The sequence below is a fragment of the Didymella exigua genome (assembly GCF_010094145.1).
Source record: "Didymella exigua CBS 183.55 unplaced genomic scaffold M421scaffold_12, whole genome shotgun sequence".
In the NCBI taxonomy this organism is placed as follows: domain Eukaryota; kingdom Fungi; phylum Ascomycota; class Dothideomycetes; order Pleosporales; family Didymellaceae; genus Didymella; species Didymella exigua.
In genome coordinates, this window is record NW_022984786.1 from 651,630 (window position 1) to 676,355 (window position 24,726).

A 24,726-nucleotide genomic window follows, 5' to 3' on the forward strand; every position below is an offset into this window, starting at 1 on the left:
GGGTCACTCGCCGTAGACTTCTGACACTGCAGTTCCGAGGCCGAGCTCGGAAAACAACGCCCTGTGGATGGAACACAGAGCAGATCCAGGGTCCAGACGCAGCGGGTAAGACGCCATCGAGCACGTGCTCTCCGCATCACCGGCCACCACTGTCACGCATGCATGCGTCAAAAGTATATCTCTGGATGGCTGAAATCAATCACCCGATGACAGGATCTGGTTCGAAATAGTCTATATATCCGTAGACCAAAGGACATCTCATCGTAAAAGTGAGTACGAATGCCGCTTGCTATGCCGCTGAAGATACCTCCATGAACGCCAGACCGTGTCTGCACTCCTCGCACCGAACCAGTTGTTCAATCCGCAAACGGGGTCATCATTGGATCAGCCAGTCTCTCTCGCTTTGGCGGAGACCCAGTGCGAGAGCAGCTTCGCTTCGAACTCCTGCCACGCATCTCCTGCGCTATAGCCGGTTGATGCTCGACCGAAGACAAAGATCCTCGGGCTATCGCATCGACTGTTTCAGCTCTGAAGCATCTAAGTTAGCAAAGCGATAGAGAAGGCATGGCCCCTTTGTGTAGGGACAAGCTCACGACTTCTCCAATCCTTCGATGACCTCAACGTTGTCGTACTCGATCTTCGATGCAGGCAAATCAGTCATCTCCACATCTTGATGTTCCCTCTCAGTCGTAATAGTCTCCGCCATGGTCATATATGGCTCTCGAACGACTGCTTGGGTCATGCGCTCGGCATGATCCTCTCTAACAAATACGATGCCTGTGCTGCCGGCAGCCAGAGCGCCGGGGCCGATCTTGAAGATATCCTCCTCAGCGTACGGCTTCACGGTCTCATCGTTATACTCGCGCCAGGTGTTATTTTGGAAGTCTTTGATATAGATCAAGTAATGACCCGAGCCGGTCCCACCTCGATGGACGAAAATGGCGTGCAAACGGTAGCCGTGATCACGGTACTCTCTGAACACGGTATCGATTTCCGACTCGAGTTGGCTCATGGAGGTCTTGATCTCTTCAAGCTCCGACTTTAGAGCTGTCGCTCGTTCATGCAAGTTGGCCGGAAGTTCTTCAGGTGGTGGTGTTGGCAACGAGTCAAACATCTGCTCCTCCACAGCTTTGAAGAAATCCTCTGTGAACGCTGCTGTCTCCTCCACAGCATCGGCAAGATCCATGTCTGGAACCTCGGTAACCTGTAGAACTTTGCATCTTGCTGCCAGGCGCTGGAGCTCTTGCTGCTTTGCCCACTGTGCTTGACGTAATTGTAGGAGTTCACCACCAGGTAGCCTCTTAGTCGCCTCAAGGTATCTGTCCAGGTAGAGAACGTCGTCCAGGCTGAGCTGAGCTGTATCGCGGACCTGTTGCTTCTTCTCTCTGTTAAATTGGAGTCGGCGCACATTGACAATCTGGAAAGGGGCAGGCTGCTCAATGTACTCAAACTTGGTCTCTCCGCCTTCAAGCTCACTGAGTCCGAAGTCATCGTCGAGGGCTGCGTAGAGGTGACGGTCGCGCCCACCTGCTGAGATCAAGTGGTGGTTCCTGAGCTCTTTTGTCTTCTCGACATTGTCCCTCGTATTCCGTACGATTGTTACGTCGCTGAAGAAGAGGTCCTTGATAAGATCCGCCTGCTCGCCATCACGCATGATCGAGTCTGGCTTGATTGCACATGAGATCAGGTCCATGATGTTTCCCATGACCTCGGCAGCATCCTGCTGTCTAGCACTTTCGGCAATGTGGTCGTCCTTGGACTTTTGCTGTTCTTGTGCTTTGGGTCGAGGGGGGATGGGAGGTGGTCGAGTTGGAGGTGGGGGCTTGTCGTTTGATTCAGGCAATCTGTCCACAGCTCGAGCAGAGCCGTCACCTTCTGCCTCACCATCATTAGCGTCGTTGTCTTCGCGCATGACCGTATCGGCGGCAGGAACGACTGCTTTGCTCGCTTCGATCAAGGCGGTCTCGGTGCCATTCGGTATCTCATTCTTGGCCAGACTTCCGGCATCAGGGGATTTTTCTTCAACTTCTGGACTGTCCGTCTTGCATAACGCTAGTTCAGCAAGATACTTCGTAGGCAGGATGTTGTCTGTGGGTGCTCGGATCATCTCCTGGAACAAGCTTTGTAGCTCGCGCACAAACTTCTGAGCAGTAACCACTCGTTCCGGCATGACGATGGCACGACCAACTTTCTTGTTCTTCAGCGCTTCTGGTGAAGGATCTTGTTCGTACTCTTCGAAGTTGAGAACCAGTTGGCGTAAGGGCGTGATAGTAAACAGGAACTGGAGGACACTGTTCAGATAGCAGGTGTTGCCGTTGTTGCGGCAGCCTACAGGCCAAGTCTCCAAGGGGAAGTCGTTCACGCGTGAGCCTGGCCCCTTGGGCTGTTCGTCCTTGTTGTCGTAGTTCTGAGCTTGGTCGTGTTGAACCAGGGCGAATGCTTTCTCGAGCTTGGCGACGTCGTTAGGCGGTGCGACGACCATCATGCTCTGTAGGACGGAAAGGTCGACATTCTTCCTGTCGTCCATTGCTGAGATGTCGAATAACGCGTAGGCTTCGCTCAGACCCATTTCTTCCTCAGGCATCGTTCCTTTGTGCAGAAATTGTCGAAGTCGGTCGCTGTTTCGATGTTCGGCGATGACGGATACTGCTTTTCGCGCAGACTCAATGCACGAAGGATCGTCGTTCGTCTAGGCAGCATCAGCAAAGGTGAAGATGAGAGCTCAGTCACGTTGGACCCACTTTGATGGTGAACATGGTCCGAATGAAGTCGTCAGGTTGGGATTGATCGAGGTCAAGCCAAGATAGAGCCTCGTCGTAGGTGTCGATCGATTCGCTAGCTTCTCGTTTGATCGATTCGCTGTCGCGCGCAACACCGATGATCCGTAGATTTCTGCGCAACTCTTGACGCTGCGGTGGGGAGATGTCAGGTAGGCGAGATCTAGCTTGGTCGATGATGAACTGGTCGCTGAGTGTAGTTCCGTGAGCTGGATCCAACCCAATGGACCGATATGCACTCTCCAAATCGCGTCTGTTGGGAACATCTTGAGAAGCGAGCATGGCGACTTCATACTGTAGCATATTGCTGTTTCGCCCAATGGCAATCTCCTGGAAGCATTCAAGGTAATAAGGCGCGTTGGGCGTATCGACGGCGCTCTGCCGCCTGTAAGCAAAACGTATGAGTGGGTCCACAAAATCTCCAACCGCGCCAAGGCTGGCATAATTTCTGCTCTTTATGTCAGTCGTCATTGTGGTAGCGTCTTATTTGACATACGGATGGTCTTCCTCAGTGGAGCTCGTACTGCGCGTTCGCCCAGGAACCTTGTCATCTACAGGCTTCATCAGTGGTTGAAACGACCACAAACCATAACGAACTTACAGTCGTGACAAGCCAAAATCCTCTCGATGTCGCCTTGTGAAGGAACAGGGTACATCGGCTGCTGTCTGATTTTCAGACGTTCGGGCTCAGGTATGGCCTGAATCATGCTGTTAAGCTCAAACCGAGCGTCATCGATGATGGTTCGCAAATTCGGCTCGAAAGGATCCTGTTGTGCTTCAGGCTTGGGAAGGCACCATTTTTCAACCTTGCCCTCATCCGCATCCTCGCTTTCCTCGACGACGTATTGGAAGCCTAATTTCTTCAAGATCGAGTCGCAGTCTCTCCAGAAGGTTTTTGCAAATTTCCTGTTCATCAAAGGCACTTGGGTCTTACCTGGGACAGGGTTAAGAGAGTCTCTGAGGAATGTGTCGAGGAAGTCAGGCCCGTCCACAGGTCGTGCCATGGTTTCGCCCTCGCGCTGCCCTATTAGCACTTGGGCATCCTGATGTCTCTTCCTCAGCTGTGCCTTGTTCATCATAAGCTGCTGGTCGTGCTCCGTGAAGCGCGGCGGCTTGAGGTCTATTTGCACCAAGGTTGAGCATTTGGGCGATGTGCAATGGAAGCCGAACGACCGGGGAGCTTGCTGACTGCCAATCCCGTTGCTCTCGCCCTTGCCATCGCTATCGAAGACGAAGTGGTGTAGCGGGTATTCCGTGTTCTGGCTCCCACAGGAAGCTTGCCGGCCTGCTTGATCTTTGACGGAGACAATGACGTCGATGTGCCAGCGACATTGCGTACAGTAAGACGCGACCTTGTGCACCAGACTGTCTTCGTTGCCGGGCGCTGGCAGGAAGGACTGCTCCTCCTTCTTCACAAGCGCGTGTCTGCAGTTCCCTCGAGGGACTGCGGGGATGCCGTTTCGATTCGGAGTGTGCTCGGGCGGGGCGCTGGTCAAGAGGTTGCGACCTGCGCGGTCTTCGCGGTGCGGATCATATGTGAGAAGGTCCTGGAGCAGCCGTGGCGCTGTCTTGCCTATGGTGATAGCCGTGGTTAGCAGTGCACACCAGCATGCACAGGAATACTGTACCAGGCGCCATGACTACGACAGCTAGGAATATGGTGTAGACAGTCGCTATGTGTGACGAATGCAGAAGCCCAGGCTATTTATGACGGGATGCAAAAGATGCGGGCACGGTGAAGGCGGTGAGAAGCTGAGTGTCAAATGGACAGCGTGCGACTGGAAGTGTCTAACGGGGTAGGCGCATGGCAGGCGGCATGCAGGCAGCGGGTGTTTTACTGTTCTAATGATCATGATACAGTACAAACGCAGTCTCAGTGTGTGACGAAACACGAGCATGCCCACTGCAAGCTTCAAGTGTCAAACAGCGAAACACCGGAAGTATGCAGCTTTCCAAGCTGTCTGCCTTGCGATCATCCAAGGCATGCAAGACATGACATACGGCGGCGATGATGCAGCGCGCCACCCAATCGGGCGTTAGCGCTGCCAAGGCCATATCCGGAGCCAACTTCAACGACATGCATGTCGATGTCGAGAGCTCCCAAGACGAGATCCCCACAGCCATTCTGCCCGCCATGGCCGACCAACACCCAGCCTACCACCCTCGGGATGCCCTCCACAACACCGGTAGCGTCATGTTCCAGACGACCATCGTCGGCGCCGTCGTCGCCGGTGTGCAGAACACACTCCGCAAGCAGAACGTCGGAGCCATGGGCATTCTCACACGGTCGGGAGGCGTAATCGCTCTTTTTGGTGCGCAAACACTCAGTTGGCAGATTTAGAGGTGCTGTGAAGCTAATTGAGTGGTAGCTGGTGCTGGAGGCGCATACCAGTTCACACTCGACGCGACTGCGAATATGCAACAAAAGGACGACTGCTACAACGAGTTCTATGCTGGCTTCGCTGCTGGTGCAGTCGCTGGAATCATGAGTACGTGCGAGTGATATTTTGGCACGGACAGGGCTAATATTGCTCAGGGCGCAGTCTGCCCTTCATGCTCGGTGCTGGTGCTGTGTTTGGAACCGGCATGACAGCTTACAGATACACCGCTGGTATGCGTGGCACAGTGTCTGGTGAGGTAGACGACGAGGAGGTCGAGCGAAGGGAGGCCATGAAGAAGCTTCGCCGACGACCATTGTCGGAGACTATTGAGCAATTGGGCGAGGGACGCGGTAAGTGTGGCCTGATGTCACGAGTTGGGGCTGTTGCTGATGTATCCAGGTATCTACGCCCCCGGATACGAGGAGAGGAGGCGACAGAGGATCCTGGAGAAGTATGGCATCGATGTAAAGGCGGCGCAGGCCTAGACGCAACACGCGATTTCCTTGGAGTTTACACCCGAAGCAGACATCGAATCACAAGAGTCGAGCACTTCGCAACACTTGTACATACCACTTGTCCCAAATCCGAAAATGACCAACATGAACAAGTTCAAGCACGCATTGCCGCCGTCTCTGCATCTTTAATACATTAGCCTTTGTAGCTGCGGCTAGCTCCTGTCAAGGTTTAGTCATCATGAACCTCAACTCGAAAACTGTACGGTTATAGATAAGTGAGTGTGTAAGATCGATAACGTATCAGTCAGCGGTGCTCTTGCGTGTTGCTTATGGACCTTCCAGGATGCAATTCGAGTCCAGCTTCACAGCAGCCTCCTGTCTTGGGTGTTGAATCGAGCTTCTAGTACTGACTTGTACTCCATGACTCTCCTCGAAGGACAAGGGGGCTCAGTAGATGCAAGCAATCAATTGGCTGGTTTATCAAGCCGTTCAATAGCAGATAATTAGTCGAAGTGTGACTGTGAGTAAGGTCAGATTCAAAAAATATATATACCAGAATCCGTTTCTAAATGAAGCCATAGCAGACTCGTTTCAACAGCTCAAGCTGCACACGCACGTGCACCCACACGTCACGAACGCGTCGAGAACTGAGATCCCTGTGACGTCTTGCGGGGTAGGCGACCACAAATTAAGCCGCCCACCCTGAACACGACCATCGATCGGCTGTTCTGTAAGACAATATCTCGCGCGTGAGCTCTGTCACTGCCTTCTTGCCTGAAGCGGATTGTCTCTGGGCGATTATTGCGATGGCGCTCTGCATGATGATGCATTTGATCTTCCTGTCGAGGGTCGACGCGCTGGTCGCGCTTTCCTCATGAATGTGCCCCGCCAAAGGTCAACATCCGATATATTACGCGCGACCACGCGCTTGACAATTTGAAATCTGCAACGTCGACTCAGGCTGCGATATAGACAGTGTTACTGCCTCCTCGAGCTCACCTGTCCTCTTCTTGATCCTGCTCATCGCAATGCAGGCAGCTCCACAAACACAGACCCAAGTCGACTCGAAAGACCGTTTCTTTCGTTACTTTCGCCATGAAGTTACAGGTAGTTATCCTGGCCATTGATATAGAGCCTCAAACTAAGTTTTGCAGCACTTCAAGAGCAGATGGATCGCCTGAATAGCCTGGCGGCTGACGGAGGCGAGCGCAATGACGCCGTGGACCACTGCCTTGCCGGGATAGATCGCCTGTCTCACGAGGTCAAAGACGCCTCGAGCTACATTCCAGCATACGACCAGCGAACATACAGTGAGGTACGCACCGCCGAAACGACTCCAAAGGCCCTGAACTTAAAATCCATAGGCAATCAAGGCCCTCTCCGAGAAGCTGCAGAACACCCGCCAAAGCTTCAACCCACCTAAAAAATTCGCCTTCAAGACCCGCAAGAATGCTTCCGCAGTCTCCATCTCAGACGCCGACGAAATCGCCGCTTCACGGGTCGTTGGCTCAGACACGTCCAATACAAATTCTTCCTTCGCGCCCACACCGCTCAACAGACTCTCACCCGGCGAGCGAAAAGAGCAAGAAGCAGCCTTGTCACCACAGAATAGCACACCGAAAGTGAGCGACGGCATCGATGACGCGAACGGCGGGGTGCGCCGACCCTCCTTCTCTGGGGTGACGAGTATACACATCAGCAACCACAACGCAGTAATCATCATTGCACACGCATCAGCCTCGCACGCCACAAGTTCTGGCACAGTCACAAATCTGATGAACTGCACCGTCGACCTCAGCGCTCCGACCACCGCGTCGCCCTTCTCAGCACTCTACCTCAAAAATATACTATCCAGCACGATCATCACCGGGCAAGTAAGCGGCGCAACGCACATTACCGACATTACGTCGTGCAAACTGTACGTCACGAGTCGGCAATTCCGGATGCACGGTGCGAAGAATGTAGACGTATATCTGCACTGCGCGTCGCGGCCGATTATCGAGGATTGCGAGGGCGTCAGGTTTGCGCCCCTGCCAGAGGAGCTAGTCAGCGATGAGCTGAAACCGGCGCAGAATCAGTGGGATCAAATTGACGACTTCAAGTGGTTGAAAGCAGAGCAGAGTCCGAACTGGAGTATCTTGCCAGAAGGAGAACGTGTGGCGCCAGTGGTGGAATTGTAGTGTGGTCTGAGCTATTGACATGGGATAATTTTGATCGTACGCGTCGATTAGATTACTGTCGTCTTGAGCAACTCCATCTCCCACTCATGTTTCAGCAAGCCATATACCACCATATCACTTGCTTCCCCATGCTTCTCCACCGCGCCCCTCAGCACACCCTCTCTCACATATCCGCACTTCTCGAAACACCTCATGCTCCCCTTGTTCTCCTGGAATATCCCTCCCCACAACCTCGTCCACCTCTTCCCCTGCTCCCCTGCCAACAAACTGTGAGGACTGCGAAACACCCAATCCGTCAACGCCCGCAACATCTCCGTGATGAGCCCCTTGCCCCAGTGCTCTTCACCGATCCAGTACCCGATCTCTGCGCAGTGCGACTGGACGTCGACTCCGGGTTTGAGACCGCAGCCACCGACCACGGTCTCCGGCGAAGACGATAGACAAATGGCCCAGTTCAAGATGGGCGGTGCCAGATTCATGTTAATCCAGTCATGGGCTGCTTCGAGCGTGTAGGGCGACGGGAAGCCGAGGGACATGTACTCCGTTACCTTGGGGTTGTCGGCGTGACGAGACATCGACGGCGCATCTTGAGGATGCAAGGGTCTGACGAGCAGGCGAGGTGCTGTGAATATTGGCTTGGGGAGAGGCGAGGCTGTGGTCGTTGCTGTTGTGGTCTGAGGGTCGGCTTGCGGTGAGACTTGGGCTGTCATGGCGGCGGGGTGGGCGGGAGTGGGCTGAGCTGCCATGTTGAGGATGACTTGCTGTTGAATGTGAAGCGTAGCGAGTCTCCGTGTTGTCTTGTTCTTGATACTGTGGTGAACTTGGATGAATGTAAAACCGGCTCAGCCGTCTTGTTTATCTGGTTTGAGTTTGTTGTGTGGACAATCACTGCATGCCGTATGCAGGCTGAGATCACGACGTGTATGTAAAGATATGTTATCTGAGTCATATATCTACCTTGTCGTACGGTTTGCATCCAGGTAGCATCGTAGTAAGCATTTACGCTGAGCACCTTCCGCATTTGCATAGCGCAACAGCTTTCTTCACAGTTGCACAGTCCACATGGTATGCGAGTTTAGTAGTCAATGTGTATTAGTGTATGAATTTCAGCCTCAGGGATGGTAGAGGGGCGATGTTTAGCGCCGTTTTGCCGACGCGTCGAGGACCAACACGCGACATGATCGTCTACATTGTTACTGGGTCGCGCCATCATGTTTCCTTCCACTAAGAAGTATGTAAAGTAGACATTTGCGATCGCAATACAGCTGACAGTCTTTCAGGAAAGTCGTGAGGACCTACTCGCGACAAACAAAACGGCCGCTCTACGATGAAGAACCACCCGCTAAGCGCAGACGCGTCGAGGACGCCGATGTCAAATCTACAACGCCAGCAATACCGGTGCCAGAAGCACCGGCCAAAACCACTTCGCCTACACGTACACGTTCTGCGCCCCTGAGCTCAAGTCCGCGACCATCACCACCGACCTTTTCAGATGCGCCAACACGATCGTCCCCTCCGTCGTCACCAGCGCTAGAGAGCTCCCCTCCTCCAGAAACGAAGAGACGGCCCATATTCTCGCTGTTCAAGAGGAAGCTGAAACACAGCGTTTCTGCGCCCGAGGGTTTGTCCGAACGCAGCCACAATGCTCAAAGCCCACCGAAACCCGCACCGGCCAAGAAGAAGCGCATGGTGCAGATGCAACTGGACCTAGTCGGGCAGCACCGCAAGGCCTGCAAGACCTGCGGCATGGAGTACATACCGTCAAATGTCGAGGATGTGGCCTTGCACAAGAAGTTCCACGCCATGAACTTCGGCGGTGTCGACTGCACCAAAGCCATGGTCGAGCGATTGCGACAGAAGCAGATCTGGAGTGGAGGCGAGGCGAGCTTCATAGCTGTTGTTGGGCGGAGAGATGCTCTTGCGCTGCGCAACAAGGCGAGTGACGTGCTGAAGGTTGTCAACACGGAGCTTGCGGCGGTGCCTATCACGGATGAGGAGCTCTGGAGTCAGACAATGCTATCTGCCAGCACGGAAGATGCCGGAGCAGATTCAGCGGCCAGCGAGTGGTGCGACAGATACAAGGTCTACATCCATATCCGGGGACAGAAATGCGTGGCTGCATGTCTGGCGGAGAGGATACAGGAAGCTTACGCTGTGTTGGCTCAGGATAAGGCGTCTGAGCAGCCAGCGCAGACCCTCGCCGAGTCCCAGAGCTCGTCCATCTCTATCAGCACAACGGCAGACAAGGTCCTTCTAGGCATCTCAAGGATTTGGGTATCCAGTCAGTTCCGAAAACAAGGCCTTGCGCGGAGATTACTAGAAAGCACAAGGAGTGACTTCATGTACGGCCTGAGTGTGGACAAGCATCTCATGGCTTTCAGCCAGCCAACAGAGAGTGGAGGGAAGCTGGCCCGCACGTACTTCGGGAGTGAAGCGGGCTGGCATGTGTACATGGACTAAGGAAGCGCTCGGAGCGAGGGTGAGCCGTGAGCCGAATTGCATGCGAGGCTTACGACGGTGATGTGGCGTTCGATTTGCGCGCATGGAGGCACTCACGGCATCGTAGCCACAACTTGGATCTGAAGACAGCAGAGACGAATCAAAGTGTGAAGCTGCCGCAACGCAACGTTACTCGCCAGACATGGTGTGATGGTGCGGCGTACAGGTCAAGGTGCAGATGAGATGGTGGGGTGTGTTCGCTGTCCCTCCGGATCTGCGCCAAAGCACGTCGGCGGACGATCGTCCAGGTCGCCCGAGCATCAGCAGCTGCAGCCTGCAGCACCGTTAAAGTTTAGCACTACACACACCGCTCCTCACGAGCTTCTCCCTGTACATAGAGCAATGCATTGTCCCTAATTGCATCATGTCTTCTGGGAATCCGTTTCGCACCTCGGTCGCACCCAACCAAGCTCCGCCCTCGCCCGTTCCGCGGACTTCCTTCATCACTCCCGAGACACGCAGGCCTGGGGCCGGAGGTAGTCACAACGATGGTATGCCGCTGCGTTGCGTTTCAAATTGCCTGGCAGTAGTAGAGTAATGGTTGCACAGTGCCTGTCGTCTCCCTACCGCCCAGGACAAAGAAGCATGTGCGCATAGAATCCACCACCATCTCCATCCCACCGCAAGCGGACATCTCCAGTCCAGATGACTCTCCCATCACGTCTTTTGCGCCACAGCTAGCCTCAGCCCAGTATGCAGGCTCGCCTTCTGCTGCACAGTATGCCGGCTATTCGACAACCTCTCCGGGGGCATATTCTCGAGAACCCGGGCGAAGCTACGATATGACGGCATCGGATGGCATGGCAAACTCAAACACAGCCCCTGGAAATCATTATCCGGCTCTGTCTCCATCAGCGGTGCCAGCGAACCCATTCGCAAAGACTCTTGCAAACATGGAGCCTCAGAGGGCAGGTGGGGAGGACCGGGCATCTGCGGAAGGAACGGCCCCAAGCAACAACAGAGCTTCCCTCGACGTGGAGAGCTTCAAAAACATGCTTCTCACGGGCAAGCCGTATCCGCGACCGGCCGCGCAAGCTCCACAGCTCCCTCCTGCACTGAGCTCTGCAAGTGCGGCTGTAATCGAGAGCGGGAGTAGCACAGACACGTCATCAATATCGCGGCAATCTCTACTTGAGCGTGCACAGGAGGCGCCAGCGGAGTCTCCCAGAACTTCGTACGAGATGGCGCGTTCGGACGACGACGAGGTGGCTGTATTGGTGCCGGAGCGGACAAGGTCGAAGAAGAAGCCACCGCCTGCGCCAGCACATCGCCACGGCAAGCGTGTGTCGCCGCGACAGCCGCAGACTGTGGCATTCGATAGCTTCGCAGTGTCTGGAGCAGCCCCGAGCAGACCTCGAAACACATCGGATACGAGCAGGCCGCTTCCGCCGACACCCGTTTTGTCAGCGCCGCCGCTGAACATTGATACTCCCGACAAGGCGCGAAGCAACACATCACCGCCGACTGAGAGGGTTGAAGAGCCGATGAGCAGATCCAACTCAATGCAACGAAAGAGAGCACCTCCACCTGTTCCTCTGGCCCGCAGACAGAGCCAGCTACGACAGTCATCGGCTGAGACGCGATCGAGAAGCAGTTCTTCCTTGACACTATCGTCGCAGCATTCTCTCGAGGCGCTGCCCGCTGGAGTTGTGCCTACCGCCGGCGAGGTTGCAAGCAATGCCACGACAACACCGAGCAATGCCACGACAACACCAAGCTTCAAGGCCCCACCTCCTCCACCGCCGTCAAGACACGGAGCACGTCTGTCCGAGATTGGCGCCAGACCGTCCTCGACCGAACTGCCTCAGCGATCCGCCTCGATCCGGACCACAGGTTCATCTCGAAGGAGCACGCTAGAAGGCGAGCCAGAAGTAGGGGTACTGCGCACAGCATCTACGGCGTCGAAGCGGGGCAGTGTGCGGGTCGCATCTGGCGAAAGCGGCAGTGGCGTGCGCCCGCCGCCTCCTCCGCCACGGCGAAGACCAGGATCCGGACGTTCAAGCCTCGACCAGGCACGGCCTTTGATAGGCGTCGACAAGCACAGGCGGGCGAGCGGGGCGAGCGAGCGCTCTGTGCGGCACGGGTATGCGCTAGTAGAGGACAAGAGGGCCGAGCAAGCGGTGTGGTCGGCGCGAGGAGAGACAGAGGATGGGGTGGCAAAGGCGGGCGCAGAGGCAAAGGCGGGCGCAGAGGCAAGAAAGGACTCGAGTAGCATCCTGGACGACATGGAGAAGTTCCAGCGCGAGATTGACGAGCTGCGCAACAGGTACAAGCAAGCGGGATAGTGCAGCGCCTGAGTGATGGTGGGGTGGAAGAGCGATGCAGGAATGGCATTTGCATTGTCACAGATGGTAGCTGTCAGGGTGTGGTAGCTAGGACAGCATTTGCATTGTCATGGACGGTAGCTGTCAGGATATAGTAGCTAGGACAGTATTTGCATTGTCACAGATGGTAGCTGTCAGGGTATGGTAGCCAGGAATGGCATTTGCATTGTCACGGACAGTAGCTGTCAGGGTGTGGTAGCTAGGAACGGATTTGCATTGTCACGGACGGTAGCTGTCAGGGTGTGGTAGCCAGGAATGGCATTTGCATTGTCACGGATGGTAGCTGTCAGGGTGTGGTAGCCAGGAACGGCATTTGCATTGTCACGGACGGTAGCTGTCACGCACGGTAGCTGTCACGGACGGTAGCTGTCACGGGATATGGTTGTGTGGTAGTAAGATTGCTGGCATTCGCAGCGTCATGGCCCTGGCCGAGCTACATAGGTCTGCAACTGCATGAGCAGCAATTCCACCGGCACATTGTGGCGCGCGCGCTTCATGACGACGCACTGGTGTGACGCATACTGGCTCTTTGCGCCGTTGATCAGCTCGTGCGCCCTGTCCTCGCCCAGCAGGTCCACGAGACTGTACACGGGCACGCGCCGCCCGCGCCACTCGGCGGTGCGGTACTCGAGCTCGGGGAACTGTATGCGGGGCTGCAGCCGCGGCACCAGCGGGGCGCTGTACCACGAAGGCGGTCGGTGCGTGACGCCAGCCTGCGCGTGGGGGTCCAAGTGCGGCCCGAAGCTCTGCGCAAAGTAGAGCGCCCACTTGTCCAGCTCGGCCGTGATGGCGTCGCAGCGGTCCTGGGCCACGTCGCCGCGGCTCCCCGCGCGCAGGCTGCCAAAGCACAGCACGCAGCTCACGTCGTCGAGCGCCTCGAGCGCGCCGCCGTGCGGCGACGCGACGGCCCTCAGACGGCCGCGGAACGCAAAGCTCCAGGCCAGCGCCGAGTGCAGGCGCGTCCGCAGCAGGCCCAGCAGCAGCGCGGGCATGTCCTCGCGCCAGACCAGCTTCGCCGCGCCGCCGGGCCCGAGCTGCTCAAACAGGCGCGGGTACAGCGCCCTCTCCCAGGCCTTTTTGGTGCCGAGCTGCGTCGCAATGGGCGCGCGCGTGTGGAAGCGCAGCGGCAGGCCGAGCTGCGAGTCGCGCGTCGTCAGGCTCACGGGGAGCAGCCACGGCGCCGCTGTGGTCGGGTGCGGCCGCATGTGCAGCGCGGTGAGCAGCGCCGACGGCTGGAGCGTCGCCGTGTAGCGGCACTCGCGGACGGGCGAGGCGAGGGCGTGCGCTGGAGAGTCAGCAGCTGCCGCGCGTATTGGTGGGTGTGGGCAGCGCACCGAACGGGCACTCCGACAGTCTGCGCTGGAAGGGCGTCAGGGCTGCGGCGTCTGGCTTTGCTTTCTTTGCTTCGTGCTGCGCGCGCTTTGCGAGCACCACCGGGTCGAGCAGCGGCGGCAGCGGGAGGGCCGCCTTGCCGTCTCTCCTCGTCCGCAGCGTGCGGTGCGCGTCGCGCTGCGTCGGACCCAGGTCGTCGCCCGTCAGCGGCGTGACATGCGCGGCGGGGCTCGGGCGGCGGCGAGCAGTCGGGCGCGCTTTCGCCTGGCGCGAACCTGGTCCCTGGCGCGAACACGGTCCCAGGCGCGCGGTCCACTGGCCTGGCATCAGTGGGAGGCGTTGCGGGACGGAGTGCCCAGCGTTGGAGTGACGAGCGCTGGAGTCGGACGCGCTGGACTGGAGGCGGACACGCTGGACTGGAAGTCGGACGCGCTGGGCTGGAGGCGGACGCGCCCGAGTCGGACGCGCCGCTGGACGCACCTCAGCGCGGGAGCTAGGCGCGTTACAGACAGCTCCCTCGGTGGAGAGCTTCTCCAGCCACACACCCACATCCACACCCACACCCACACCCAAACACACCCACACACCCACACACACCCACACACCCACACACACACACACATACATACACACACCCACGCACCCACACACACCCACACACACCGCATGGCTGCTTCATTACGGAGAGCAGCGCGGCCGAGTGCCTTTACGGGGTCGTGCAGGAATGGCTCGCGGGCCATGTCGAGCCAGTTCGGCTTTCCCACAGGCTTTGCGCCGCCGCCGCCGCAGCAGCATGCGCCGCGGGCCGCAGCCCTCCCCATACCCTACGTGACCGAGACAGTCGTACGTCTTCCCCGCCCCCGCCCCGCCACATTGGTCTGACTGCCCTAGGGCGGGGGGTGGAAGACGTCGGACATCTTCTCCCGCCTGCTGCAAGAGCGCATCATCTGCCTGAACGGCGAGGTCGAGGAATCCATGTCGGCCATGATCGTTGCGCAGCTGCTCTTCCTCGAGGCCGACAACCCGGAGAAGCCCATCTCGCTGTACATCAACTCGCCCGGCGGCAGCGTGAGCGCGGGGCTCGCCATCTACGACACCATGAACTACATCCGCAGCCCCGTCAGCACCATCTGCATGGGCCAGGCCGCCTCGATGGGCTCGCTGCTGCTGTGCGGCGGCAACCCAGGGCAGCGCTACATCCTGCCCCACGCGCGCGTCATGATCCACCAGCCCAGCGGCGGCTACTCGGGCAAGGCGAGCGACATTGCGGACCACGCCAAGGAGATCCTGCGCGTGAGGGAGCGCCTGAACAAGATCTACCAGGCCCACCTCACCAAGAAGAGGAGTCTGGACGAGATTGAGAAGCTCATGGTCGGCGACTACTTTATGGATGCGCAAGAGGCCGTCGACTTTGGCATTGTGGATAAGATCCTCGAGCGGAGAGAGCGTGTGCGGGATGAGTAGAGGGGGAGGCATGGCGTAGACCAGTCCAACCAGACCTATCCAACCAGACCAGTCCAACCAGACCAGTCCAACCAGACCAGTCCAACCAGACCAGTCCAACTAGACCAGTCCAACTAGACCAATCCAACTAGACAAGGGGAAACAGCACAGCGGGCATGGTAATGACCAATCCAATCATGAGGACGTGAAAAACTACACGCAGCGCATTGTGTATATTGACTGTGCAAACGGCTAACAAGCCACCTCTATTATTAACAGACCTAGCGATATCACGCACAGGAAGCATAGCAGTAGTAACCAGCATAGCCGTGTCCCAGCTTCCGGAACACGGCGGGCCTCCAGCTGCTCCGAGGTGCTCTCATTCACCTCCAAGCTCACTGCGCCGCTCAGCCCCGCGGCAACACAACAACCTTGCTAGCGCCGTGGCCTGAATCGTAATGCCCTGCAGCCGCGAGCAAACGCGCTCTTTACTCCGACCTGCGGTGCTTGTTCAGCCGCCTTTTTCTTCCTTCTCCCTTCAGCCGCCTTTTTCTTCCTTCTCCATTCAGCCGCCTTGCTTCGTTCTTCAGAGTCTTGTTCTTCGGCAGTCTTCCCACAACTTTGAATATGCCCGATTGAACGTCGATACGCCGCCGGTATGGATATCTTTGTTCACGATGTGGGTACAGCCGTCTGTTGATATCTGGCATTGCCAGCCTTCTGTTCTGCATGTGGTCTTGTCGTCAACTTGTTACGTGCTGCATCGACGTTGTCGTCAACTTGTTACGTGCTGCACCGACATTGTCGTCAACTTGTTACGTGCTGCACCGACATTGTCGTCAACTTGTTACGTGCTGCACCGACATTGTCCTCAACTTGTTACGTGCTGCACCGACATTGTCCTCGACTTGCTGCGTGCTGCACCGACATTGTCCTCAACTTGCTACGTGCTGCACCGACATTATCCTCAACTTGCTACGTGCTGCATCGACATTGTCGTTAATCATCATGTAGGTCCCCAGCGACGTCAACCATGTTCAGCTACGGCTCTTCCTCAAGCCAAAGATGGAGCTGTTCGACATCCTCGCGTTCGACATATTCAAAAAGTCTGGCAATCATTGGGCGCTCTTGACCGTAGCCAGCGAAGTGAATGGCAACCGTTTCATCAAGCACTTCCAGACCCAGGAACGTCTCGTGTACCAGGGTCGCCACCTCAAATGCAAAAAGAGCAACAAAAAGGCCGAAGCCCTCAAGATCATGTCGCTCTTGGACAAGGAGGACGAACTGAGGAAGAAGGCTGTCAAGCTGTCGAACCCCAGGCCCCAGCCGTCTCAGCCGCACTTCAGCTTCACCACCATGATGACTGGAGTGTGGGACTATGATGGCCTTGGCAACCTGGTCTTTGATCAAAAGTACAAGGACCCCCGTCGTGGCACCATCATCTTCGGCAAGACAGCGCTTGTCATCTATCTCGAGAGTTCAAAGGGCGCTGATACACAGGCCGACTGCAACTGCAGAATCGACATCCCGTACGGCATCCTGGAACACACCATTCCAGCGACCGACAAGGCAGGAGGTGGCTCGCTAACACTGACCCTGAAATCTCCACCAAAAATCTACAAAATCAATGCCACAGACAGCCTGCATCTATACACGGGCGGTGCCAGCGCCAACGCCATGGCACAAATGCCGTCTTGGGCTTTCAATGCCCTGTCTTTGGGAGCTGCGGCTGCGTCATCGCGGCAGCGTCAGTTGCATCGACTCTGCGCATTGCAGCGCCACTACTACAACACTACTGCACTATGCATGGTCTACAAGCTACGGTTCGCCAACGCCAAGACCATGCGCTATGCCTGGAACTTTATCAGTGATTTCGCGGTTTCTGGCGTAGATCCTTGGAGGACATCCATCGGTCGTGCCCGAACGTTGGCCATGGAGAAGGACTACGCAAACTTGGAGCTCGCTCTCACCAAGGTTGTCGGGCCATGCACCAGCTTTGGTGTCGCCTACCAGATGATGGCGCTTGTGCTCGAAGGCACCGTGCCGCCTAGAAACATGACGCAGCTGATACCGCGCATCTGCAATCTCACCGCGCGCCATGGTTCGACACGCACCGCTGCTGGCGTCAGAGAACTGGCCCAGCAAATCCCTACCCCTGCGCCAAACATCAACGGAGACAGCTACCGGCCGGAATCCCTCATCGATATGATTGACGCGAACGTCAACGAGAGCATTGCTGAAGCCGATGGCTCGTCGACCATCTCCAGGCAAGGAAAGTACCAACATCTCGCCTTGACTTACAAGGCAACTGTCACGCCTACTGGTCTTGTCCTGCGCGGTCCCGAGTGGGGTGTATCGAACCGGGTCCTCCGCAGGTACTCTGCGCACACGGAATACTTCATGAGAGTCTTCTTTGCAGATGAGGACGGTCTCTCTGTGTTTCATGACCCACGCTCCTCGCAGGAAGACGTTTACGATCGATTTCGACATGTGCTTCGCAACGGTATCTCGATTGCCGGTCGTACCTTTGAGTTCCTGGGCTTTTCCCATGCCTCGCTTCGTTACCATGCTGCCTGGTTCATGGCTCCATTCGAGGAGAACGACGTCCTTGTCCGCGCCAAGCATGTCATTGCAGCTCTAGGTGACTTCAGCAATATCCACTGCAGTGCCAAATGCGCGGCGCGGATCGGCCAGGCGTTCAGCGACACTGTCCACGCGATTCACGTTCCGCTCGATGCATACGTCGTAGAGACCAAGGAAGACATTGTCAGGAATGGCCGCACGTTCTCAGATGGTTGTGGCACAATATCGGAAGCCCTTCTCCAGAGGGTTTGGCGTTCGCTGCCACCAGACCGTAGGAGCAAGAGGCCGACCGTGCTGCAGATTCGTTACCGGGGCGCAAAGGGAGTGGTCTCACTCGACGACGCTCTGCTTGGTGAGCAGCTTCACATCCGCACGAGCATGACCAAATACGTCGCTCGTGAAGGCTGGCGAGACCTCGAGCTATGCGGCGCTGCGTACAGGCCCCTGACCATGTACCTCAACCACCAGTTTATCAAAATCCTCGAAGACCTCCGAGTCTCACTGCGAAACTTCTTCTCGGTACAGGACGATGCGCTCAAAACACTCGAGATGATGGTCAACCATCCTCTCAATGCTGCTTCGTTTTTGGGTATGTGGACACTGAGAACGAATTGAGTACCTCCAAGCTGACATCTGTTGTAGCAATCGCGCACACTGGTGTTTACGCAAAGGTCCCCAGGCTCATCACGCTCATGCACTACATTGGGCTCTCGTTCCAGGCAGACCGCTTCCTCACAGATGTTGTCGAAATCGCAGCCATGTCGAGCCTCCGAGACCTGAAGTATCGCGCACGCATACCCATTGACAAGGGCTGTCTCTTGTACGGTATCATGGATGAAACGAACACTTTACAGGAAGGAGAGGTATACATCGCGACGCAGCTCCCGGATGACCATGGTGAGTGGCAACACCGCGTCATCACTCATGACCGGCTTGTTGTGACTCGAGCACCCGCGTTGGTAAGTGTGACGTGTCGCCGCCTTCTGATCATGTACTGACTTCCTCTAGCATCCGGGGGATGTACAGACGGCAAAGGCTGTGGATGTTGAGCGCGGAAGCCCCCTCAAATCGCTACGCAACTGCATCGTCTTCTCTCAGAGAGGCGAGCGAGATCTGCCCTCGCAACTCAGCGGCGGTGACCTCGACGGCGATCTCTTCCACATCATCTGGGACGAACGACTCATACCTCCTATCACGAAAACTCCAGCCGACTACGCGCCCACCCCAGCTCGCGACCTTGGCAGGCCTGTTGAAGTGAACGACATTGTTGACTTCTTCATCGAATTCATGAACATGGATCGCTTGGGCGTCATTTCCAACAAGCACAAGATCAGAGCCGACCGCAAACCGGCAGGAACTCTAGACACGGAGTGTTTGATGCTTGCTCGGCTTGCATCTGATGCTGTTGATTTCAGCAAGTCGGGCAATCCTGTGAGTATCTCCAGCTCCACGCGTGGACATGGCTAACCAGAGCGCTCATTCAGGCCGATATGTCCCAAGTAAGCATTTTCCGTTCCAATGTTCATAAGAGACAAATGTGCTCTGAAGATTACAGCTACAAGTTACTGACCTCATTGGCAGATACCCCCGGGCGCGGACAGCGTCAGACCAGATTTCATGGCTCCGGGTCGTAGCTTGGTCATTAATGATCTGGGTACCGCGGAGCTCGACGAGCTTGAAGATGACGATGTGGATGATCCCGATAGCCTCAGCGTCCTCGATCCCGAAAAGTCTAGGTAAGCGCAGTGCCATCTCGCCTCATCACCTGCTGACTGTTCCAAAGGATACGATACTACAAGAGCCACAAAGCGCTCGGAGAGCTGTATCGCCGCATCGATGAGAAAAAGTTCTTCACGCAGATGAGGGACTCTTTCCAGACCGTGCAGACTGCATTGCATGGCGAGTCCTTGCTCGAAAAGCTCGAGAGATATGTTGACCGCGAAGCCATTGGCCTTCAATGGGAGCACCACCAGGCTTTCGCCACGGAGCTGCGCGAAGAGTACGCCCGCATTCAATCCCGACACGACCAATCTGCTGACAGTATTCAGATATGAAGACAACATGGTCGACATCATGTACTCCATGCGGCCCCACCGCGGCCAGCCTCTGACCGAGCTCGAGGTCTTCTCCGGCAACATCCTCGGTAAGAAGGAGAGATCGTCCACCCGCGCGATCCGCGAGGCAAACAAGGAGGTCCAGGAGCGCTTCGACCGCGACGTCAGCGACATTGCTAGACGCATTGCGCGCGGTGATGGAGGGTGGGACGGCCCAGACGATGCCGAGGCCCTGCCCCGGGCCATCGCGTGCTTCAAGGTCGCGTTAGAGACGGACGGGTGGGAGAATCAGGTCGTGCTCAGGAGCTGGAAGTACGTTGCCGCTGCGGTCTGCTTGGAGCAGTTGAACGTGTATCGATTGGGACAGTTGCGGCCACTGTGAAGTGCCGTCTGCCACGGGGGAGCCGCTACATAGGGTGGCGACGCGGGTAGATTGCGACGCCCACGAAGGCACCCAGCATCGCGAGGATAGTCTAGCCATTGCACATGGCAAGCCCGATCGGAATCCAAACCCAAGTCTCTCACGTGCGTTACTGAACGTCCTCGCCTTCTGCTTCCTTGGCCTCCTCCGCCTTCGGCCTCGCCTCCTGCTTTCTATACAGCTCCGCCAGCTCCTCCGCCTCGGTCGCCTCCTCAATCCCCTTGTCGTCTCTGACGCGCAGGAACCGCGGAAACCGCGTGCTCAGCCCGCGGTCCTCATGCACGAGCCCAATCGCCGCCGTGTACGTCGGGCTGAGCGTCAGATCCGCAAACGCCACCTCCCACACCTCGTGCGGCTCGAACCACACCGCGGGCCACCCGGCGCCGCCGCCGTACTCGACGAAATGCGGCTTGCCGCCGCGCAGCACGTTGGCGTTGTCCGCATCGTCCGGATCGTATTTCGCGCGGTTCGCGGCGTAAAAGGCGTCGGTGAAGCCCGACATGCACTTTGTCACGGCCGTCAGGGTGCCACTGCGCTCGTTGCGGATCGCGAGCAGGATGGGCGACCACCATGCTGCTTTGCGGCCGCTGCCGTGGAAGGCCGCGACAGGGATCAGATCGAGCGTTTCAGAGGTGGTGGAGTAGTCCTTTTTCACTTTGAGCCACGCGTCGAGTCGCTTGTCCGGCTCGTACGTCGCGGGGAGCGCTTTGCGGCGGCCGGACTTCTTGGGCTCGTCTGCGTCTGCGTCTGGGGTGGCGGTGTGCTTTTTGCCTTTGGGTTTTGTGGGATTTTTTTTCTTAGGCGTTGGGGGGAGCGAGGGCGCGTCGTCGGGGTGCAGCTCGTCGAGCAGATCAGGGTTTGGCAGGTTGTCGAGTACTTTGACCATTATGCCTTCGCATTTCAGCTCCAGTGCGCTCTTGAAGAAGGCTGACACCGTCTCGGTGTCGGCGGATGTCGCGTCCAGGCTCGTGACCCATGTGAAGGTGTGTGGGATCTCGACGAAGAGGCTGCGCAGCATATCGCGCCGTTCGCGGAAGGGACGGTTGAGGAGTTCTTCGCCGTTCAGGTACATCAGGTCGAAGGCGAAGAGGCAGACGTCGATTGTGACGGTGCCGATCAGGACGTCTTTGCGGGCGCGGTTGGCGAGCGTTTGGAACGTCTTCAGCTCACCGGACGAGCGGTCTACTGCTACGACTTCGCCCTCGAGGATGAAGCTGGACACGCCCTCGCCTCTGATTTGGGGCACCAGGGCGACGAGATCTGGGTACTTGTCTGTCATGACTTCGAGATGTCGCGAGAAGATGGTGACCTTGCCTTTGTCGTCGCAGTGCACCTGCGCTCGCTGCCCGTCGTACTTGTACTCGCAGCTGAAGTCGCGCCCTTGTAGCTTGGTCAGCATCTCGCCCAGGTCGCGTGTAATGCTGCCCAGCATGGGTCTGAGCGGTATGTGCAGAGCCAGCCCGCACCGCAGGAGCAGCTCTTCACCCACGCCGATCTCCAACAGCGCTGGTATGATGTCGTTATAGTTCGGTCTTCTGGCGAAGCATGCCTTGACAATCTCTTCATTCCGGCTGTAGATATCGACCAGGTCCTCCTTCTTGAGCTTCGCCAGATCTTTCGGATCTCGTGTTTCGAAGTCGGCGTTTGGCGGCTTCGATAGCAGGAACGCGCGTGATAGCGCGATTAGCATAGTCGTCTTCACAGCGCCTATCCTCAGATGCTGCACTAGCGTCCTGACGATGTACCGACTCTCTTCAGCGCCTCGTGCGTCTTGTATTAGCCTCTCTACGATTCTCTGCTTCGCTTCAACGCTGCCGTTCCCCTTGCTGTTGGCGATCTTGACTAGAGAGTCGAACACGCTCTTGATCGTGAGCGGCTTCGGCTTGCGGAGTGTGAACGACTGACGCTTCTTCGCCTCAAACGCCACATCTCCGGCGTCGCCGTACTTGTTGCTGAGTGTCTTCAACCCGGCATTGTCCAGTCCACACACCTTCTTCAGCGCCTTGGAGATTGCCGAACCGCCCAGACCGAGTTCAAGATCGATATATGGCGGCGAAATCGAGTTTGTAGCCAGCCATACTGCGGGCAGCAGACTATCGGGGTCACTCTCTATTATTGTGCGCAGCAGGTTGACAAGCGTGTCCACAATCTTGATACGACTTGTGGTGCTGTTGACCAAGATGAAGCATCTCGTCAGCAGCGCATATGTGGCACGTCCGCCATCAGCAGTCCAGTGTTTCCGCAGATCTGGTATGTATTTCGAAGGCTCAAATTCGAGCGGACTCTGGTCGAACGGAATGTTTGCGGTTACAGTGTCTTCTTCGGTCGCGGTTGATTGCAACGACAGCGTATTCGACTGTAGCTTTGGCGCTGCAGATCCTATGATGGATGTTGACACCCCATCAGTGACGGTGTTGCTCTTGTCTTCGGTACTGCGATTTACAGCGGTCCTTGTAGGCGGACTGGGATCTCTGTAGAGTTCATTCGAACTGAACAGATCCTCTTCTTTCCGCGGTTGCGCTGCGCCCTGGCCTTCCGCTCGAGCCTCTCGGTCCCATTCTTCCTGCAGCTTCCTGGCATACTCCTCATCCGTGAGGTTTGTTGGGTCTACTGCTTCCGGCGCCTTCGGTTCCGTGGTCTCGCTCGGCGGCGCATCGTTTGCCGCGGCGGCTTTGGCGGTCTGTTTGGCGAAAAAGAAGTCAAGTTTGCGCACCGGTTTGCTTGATCCATCGTTCTTCTTACGACGCTTCGAAGGACTATCCATTATCGCGAAGCAGACATGTTCATTGGCGATCGCTGGGAAGTCGCTGCTCTCGGCACATTCACGTCCATGACGTCGTAGCAGACGCTCGAGCTCGGACCAAGTCGCGTCGCGCGGTCACGCGTTGATTTGTTCATTTTGAGATGCTCCATAGACATTTGCACATGGTCACCGTCGTCAGAATGTTCCGCACGAGTACACTTCAGGTTCGTTTCAATAAGTGATTGACTACCTCTGCGGTCGTCTCGAGCGTGTCGTGCTCCTCGAACCGCCTAGCTCAGATGCTACTCAATGTTGTGTGGCTCCCTTCTTCAAAGCCTTTCTACTCGATTGCCCAGAACGAGGTACTAGACACCTCCTGATGAGATCCGTTCTGTGCTATAGGAGCGGCCAGATTCGTTCCCTCGGGGCTATCATGAATCACCGTCTCCATCATTTGATCGCCTTTCAGTTGTCATACCTGAGTCTGCCCTCCGGCTCACGCGACCCTAAATCCCGGTCCCAGTAATCGCCACGGCCATTATCCCTACGAGAGCGCTTATATGGCTGTCGATCTACTCGCGGTGCCGCCGGAGCTGAGAAGCTGGCACGGAGAAGGCTCGAAGTGTCGTCCTGGTCTTGGCTTGAGTCGGCCACCGCACTCTTCCACTCATGCAGTCCGAACACGCCATCACGCAGAGTTCCGCCTTGCTGTCCGAAAAGCTGGTCGCCGACGTTGTACTTGGCTGTAAGTCAAACCAGTACGCAGAAGTGAGAAAATGAGGGTATCACTCACTTAGCAAAAGCCCACTGTCAACGTGTAGCCCATGGACGATATCGCGTACGGCTGCGAGCGGACAGGCCGCAACTTCCTTGCGCAGGATCTTCGTCGCTTCGTTGAAGTTGCACACGAGCACCGCGGCGAACTTTGCTTCCGGCGCACTATATGCAACGACTACGTCTGGAACTGAGTCAGTACGGACGCAATGTGTCTTGCCGACATGACGAACCGTAGAACTTGAACTTCTCGGAGCCGTATATGATCTTCGCATTACCCAGGGCCATAACGCGGAGCTCGTGGAGCTGCTCAAGCTGCTGAAATTAGTATGCAGTCCACGCCAGCAACCGAAAAATTACTAACCTTGGCCTGGTTGTTCAACCAGCTGGCGCCTGAGAGACTTGTTCCTCCATTGAACTCCGCAAGACCATCTACTCCAACCGCTGCCGCTTGGACCATCATCTCGTTGGCGTTGTACATATTCGAGGAGGCCGGCAGTAGATCCTATTGCTGGACCCGTTGATCGGGTGGAGGTGTTGTGGTTGGGGGTGAGAAGAGCTCGCAAGTAAAGAGCTCGCAGGGTGATATACCCCGAAAGCTGGACGCTAGTCATTTGCAAACATCATCATACCCAGGTAAAGGTAATTGAAGAGGTCTCGATTGAAGACAGGATCAGCTGGTCTTGGTAGCAGAAACACCGATTCGGGCACGCACCGACATGCACCGCAGTATCTAAACATCCAAAGTGACAAGATGAAG

At 56.6% G+C, this 24,726-nt stretch overlaps 11 protein-coding genes across 11 annotated transcripts; 6 read left to right on the forward strand and 5 right to left on the reverse strand.

Annotated features, from left to right (window-relative positions):
* Window positions 1-179: 179 nt before the first annotated feature.
* M421DRAFT_420273 (cysteine proteinase) lies at window positions 180-4,733 on the reverse strand. The gene is made up of 5 exons (XM_033592421.1): window positions 4,406-4,733; window positions 3,379-4,350; window positions 3,274-3,328; window positions 2,742-3,225; window positions 180-2,689 (listed from the first exon to the last, which is right to left on the reverse strand). The coding sequence occupies exons 1-5, from the start codon at window positions 4,413-4,415 to the stop codon at window positions 590-592; spliced, it is 3,621 nt and encodes a 1,206-aa protein (XP_033449293.1). The 5' UTR covers window positions 4,416-4,733; the 3' UTR covers window positions 180-589.
* Window positions 4,734-4,877: 144 nt separating this feature from the next.
* On the forward strand, window positions 4,878-5,863 carry M421DRAFT_420274 (NADH-ubiquinone oxidoreductase 213 kDa subunit). The gene is made up of 4 exons (XM_033592422.1): window positions 4,878-5,089; window positions 5,147-5,266; window positions 5,314-5,508; window positions 5,558-5,863. The coding sequence occupies exons 1-4, from the start codon at window positions 4,912-4,914 to the stop codon at window positions 5,641-5,643; spliced, it is 579 nt and encodes a 192-aa protein (XP_033449294.1). The 5' UTR covers window positions 4,878-4,911; the 3' UTR covers window positions 5,644-5,863.
* A 778-nt stretch (window positions 5,864-6,641) lies between these two features.
* M421DRAFT_100751 (TBCC-domain-containing protein) lies at window positions 6,642-7,793 on the forward strand (the record flags this gene model as incomplete). Its single annotated transcript, XM_033586560.1, has 3 exons — window positions 6,642-6,720; window positions 6,768-6,928; window positions 6,978-7,793. The coding sequence occupies 3 exons, from the start codon at window positions 6,642-6,644 to the stop codon at window positions 7,791-7,793; spliced, it is 1,056 nt and encodes a 351-aa protein (XP_033449295.1).
* Window positions 7,794-7,840: 47 nt separating this feature from the next.
* M421DRAFT_92155 (acyl-CoA N-acyltransferase) lies at window positions 7,841-8,539 on the reverse strand (the record flags this gene model as incomplete). Its single annotated transcript, XM_033598013.1, has 1 exon — window positions 7,841-8,539. One exon carries the CDS (start codon window positions 8,537-8,539, stop codon window positions 7,841-7,843), a length of 699 nt encoding a protein of 232 aa, XP_033449296.1.
* Window positions 8,540-9,004: 465 nt separating this feature from the next.
* Window positions 9,005-10,253, forward strand: M421DRAFT_92156 (uncharacterized protein; the record flags this gene model as incomplete). The annotated part of the gene is made up of 2 exons (XM_033598014.1): window positions 9,005-9,024; window positions 9,074-10,253. The coding sequence occupies 2 exons, from the start codon at window positions 9,005-9,007 to the stop codon at window positions 10,251-10,253; spliced, it is 1,200 nt and encodes a 399-aa protein (XP_033449297.1).
* A 202-nt stretch (window positions 10,254-10,455) lies between these two features.
* M421DRAFT_145192 (uncharacterized protein) lies at window positions 10,456-12,805 on the forward strand. The gene is made up of 2 exons (XM_033587528.1): window positions 10,456-10,783; window positions 10,842-12,805. The coding sequence occupies exons 1-2, from the start codon at window positions 10,657-10,659 to the stop codon at window positions 12,575-12,577; spliced, it is 1,863 nt and encodes a 620-aa protein (XP_033449298.1). The 5' UTR covers window positions 10,456-10,656; the 3' UTR covers window positions 12,578-12,805.
* Window positions 12,806-13,032: 227 nt separating this feature from the next.
* On the reverse strand, window positions 13,033-14,275 carry M421DRAFT_4866 (uncharacterized protein; the record flags this gene model as incomplete). Its single annotated transcript, XM_033594751.1, has 2 exons — window positions 13,033-13,901; window positions 13,951-14,275. The coding sequence occupies 2 exons, from the start codon at window positions 14,273-14,275 to the stop codon at window positions 13,033-13,035; spliced, it is 1,194 nt and encodes a 397-aa protein (XP_033449299.1).
* Window positions 14,276-14,686: 411 nt separating this feature from the next.
* M421DRAFT_4867 (uncharacterized protein) lies at window positions 14,687-15,412 on the forward strand (the record flags this gene model as incomplete). The annotated part of the gene is made up of 2 exons (XM_033594752.1): window positions 14,687-14,791; window positions 14,840-15,412. The coding sequence occupies 2 exons, from the start codon at window positions 14,687-14,689 to the stop codon at window positions 15,410-15,412; spliced, it is 678 nt and encodes a 225-aa protein (XP_033449300.1).
* A 637-nt stretch (window positions 15,413-16,049) lies between these two features.
* On the forward strand, window positions 16,050-20,410 carry M421DRAFT_100754 (RdRP-domain-containing protein; the record flags this gene model as incomplete). Its single annotated transcript, XM_033586561.1, has 7 exons — window positions 16,050-16,070; window positions 16,406-18,563; window positions 18,617-18,933; window positions 18,983-19,405; window positions 19,556-19,710; window positions 19,758-19,973; window positions 20,023-20,410. 7 exons carry the CDS (start codon window positions 16,050-16,052, stop codon window positions 20,408-20,410), a joined length of 3,678 nt encoding a protein of 1,225 aa, XP_033449301.1.
* Window positions 20,411-20,558: 148 nt separating this feature from the next.
* M421DRAFT_61948 (ATP-dependent DNA ligase) lies at window positions 20,559-23,213 on the reverse strand (the record flags this gene model as incomplete). Its single annotated transcript, XM_033595927.1, has 1 exon — window positions 20,559-23,213. The coding sequence occupies one exon, from the start codon at window positions 23,211-23,213 to the stop codon at window positions 20,559-20,561; it is 2,655 nt and encodes an 884-aa protein (XP_033449302.1).
* Window positions 23,214-23,532: 319 nt separating this feature from the next.
* M421DRAFT_4870 (uncharacterized protein) lies at window positions 23,533-24,447 on the reverse strand (the record flags this gene model as incomplete). Its single annotated transcript, XM_033594753.1, has 5 exons — window positions 23,533-23,620; window positions 23,671-23,935; window positions 24,001-24,150; window positions 24,200-24,281; window positions 24,331-24,447. The coding sequence occupies 5 exons, from the start codon at window positions 24,445-24,447 to the stop codon at window positions 23,533-23,535; spliced, it is 702 nt and encodes a 233-aa protein (XP_033449303.1).
* Between the last annotated feature and the right edge of the window lie 279 nt (window positions 24,448-24,726).

Coding starts and splice junctions, on each gene's coding strand:
- M421DRAFT_420273 (XM_033592421.1), bottom strand. Junction 3,329..3,378: donor GATTTTGGCTTGTCACGACT/GTAAGTTCGTTA, acceptor TGAAGCCTGTAG/ATGACAAGGTTCCTGGGCGA. Junction 3,226..3,273: donor TCCACTGAGGAAGACCATCC/GTATGTCAAATA, acceptor CATAAAGAGCAG/AAATTATGCCAGCCTTGGCG.
- M421DRAFT_420274 (XM_033592422.1), top strand. CDS start 4,912: ATGGCCGACCAACACCCAGCCTACCACCCTCGGGATGCCCTCCACAAC. Junction 5,090..5,146: donor AGGCGTAATCGCTCTTTTTG/GTGCGCAAACAC, acceptor ATTGAGTGGTAG/CTGGTGCTGGAGGCGCATAC. Junction 5,267..5,313: donor TGCAGTCGCTGGAATCATGA/GTACGTGCGAGT, acceptor AATATTGCTCAG/GGCGCAGTCTGCCCTTCATG.
- M421DRAFT_145192 (XM_033587528.1), top strand. CDS start 10,657: ATGTCTTCTGGGAATCCGTTTCGCACCTCGGTCGCACCCAACCAAGCT. Junction 10,784..10,841: donor CGGAGGTAGTCACAACGATG/GTATGCCGCTGC, acceptor ATGGTTGCACAG/TGCCTGTCGTCTCCCTACCG.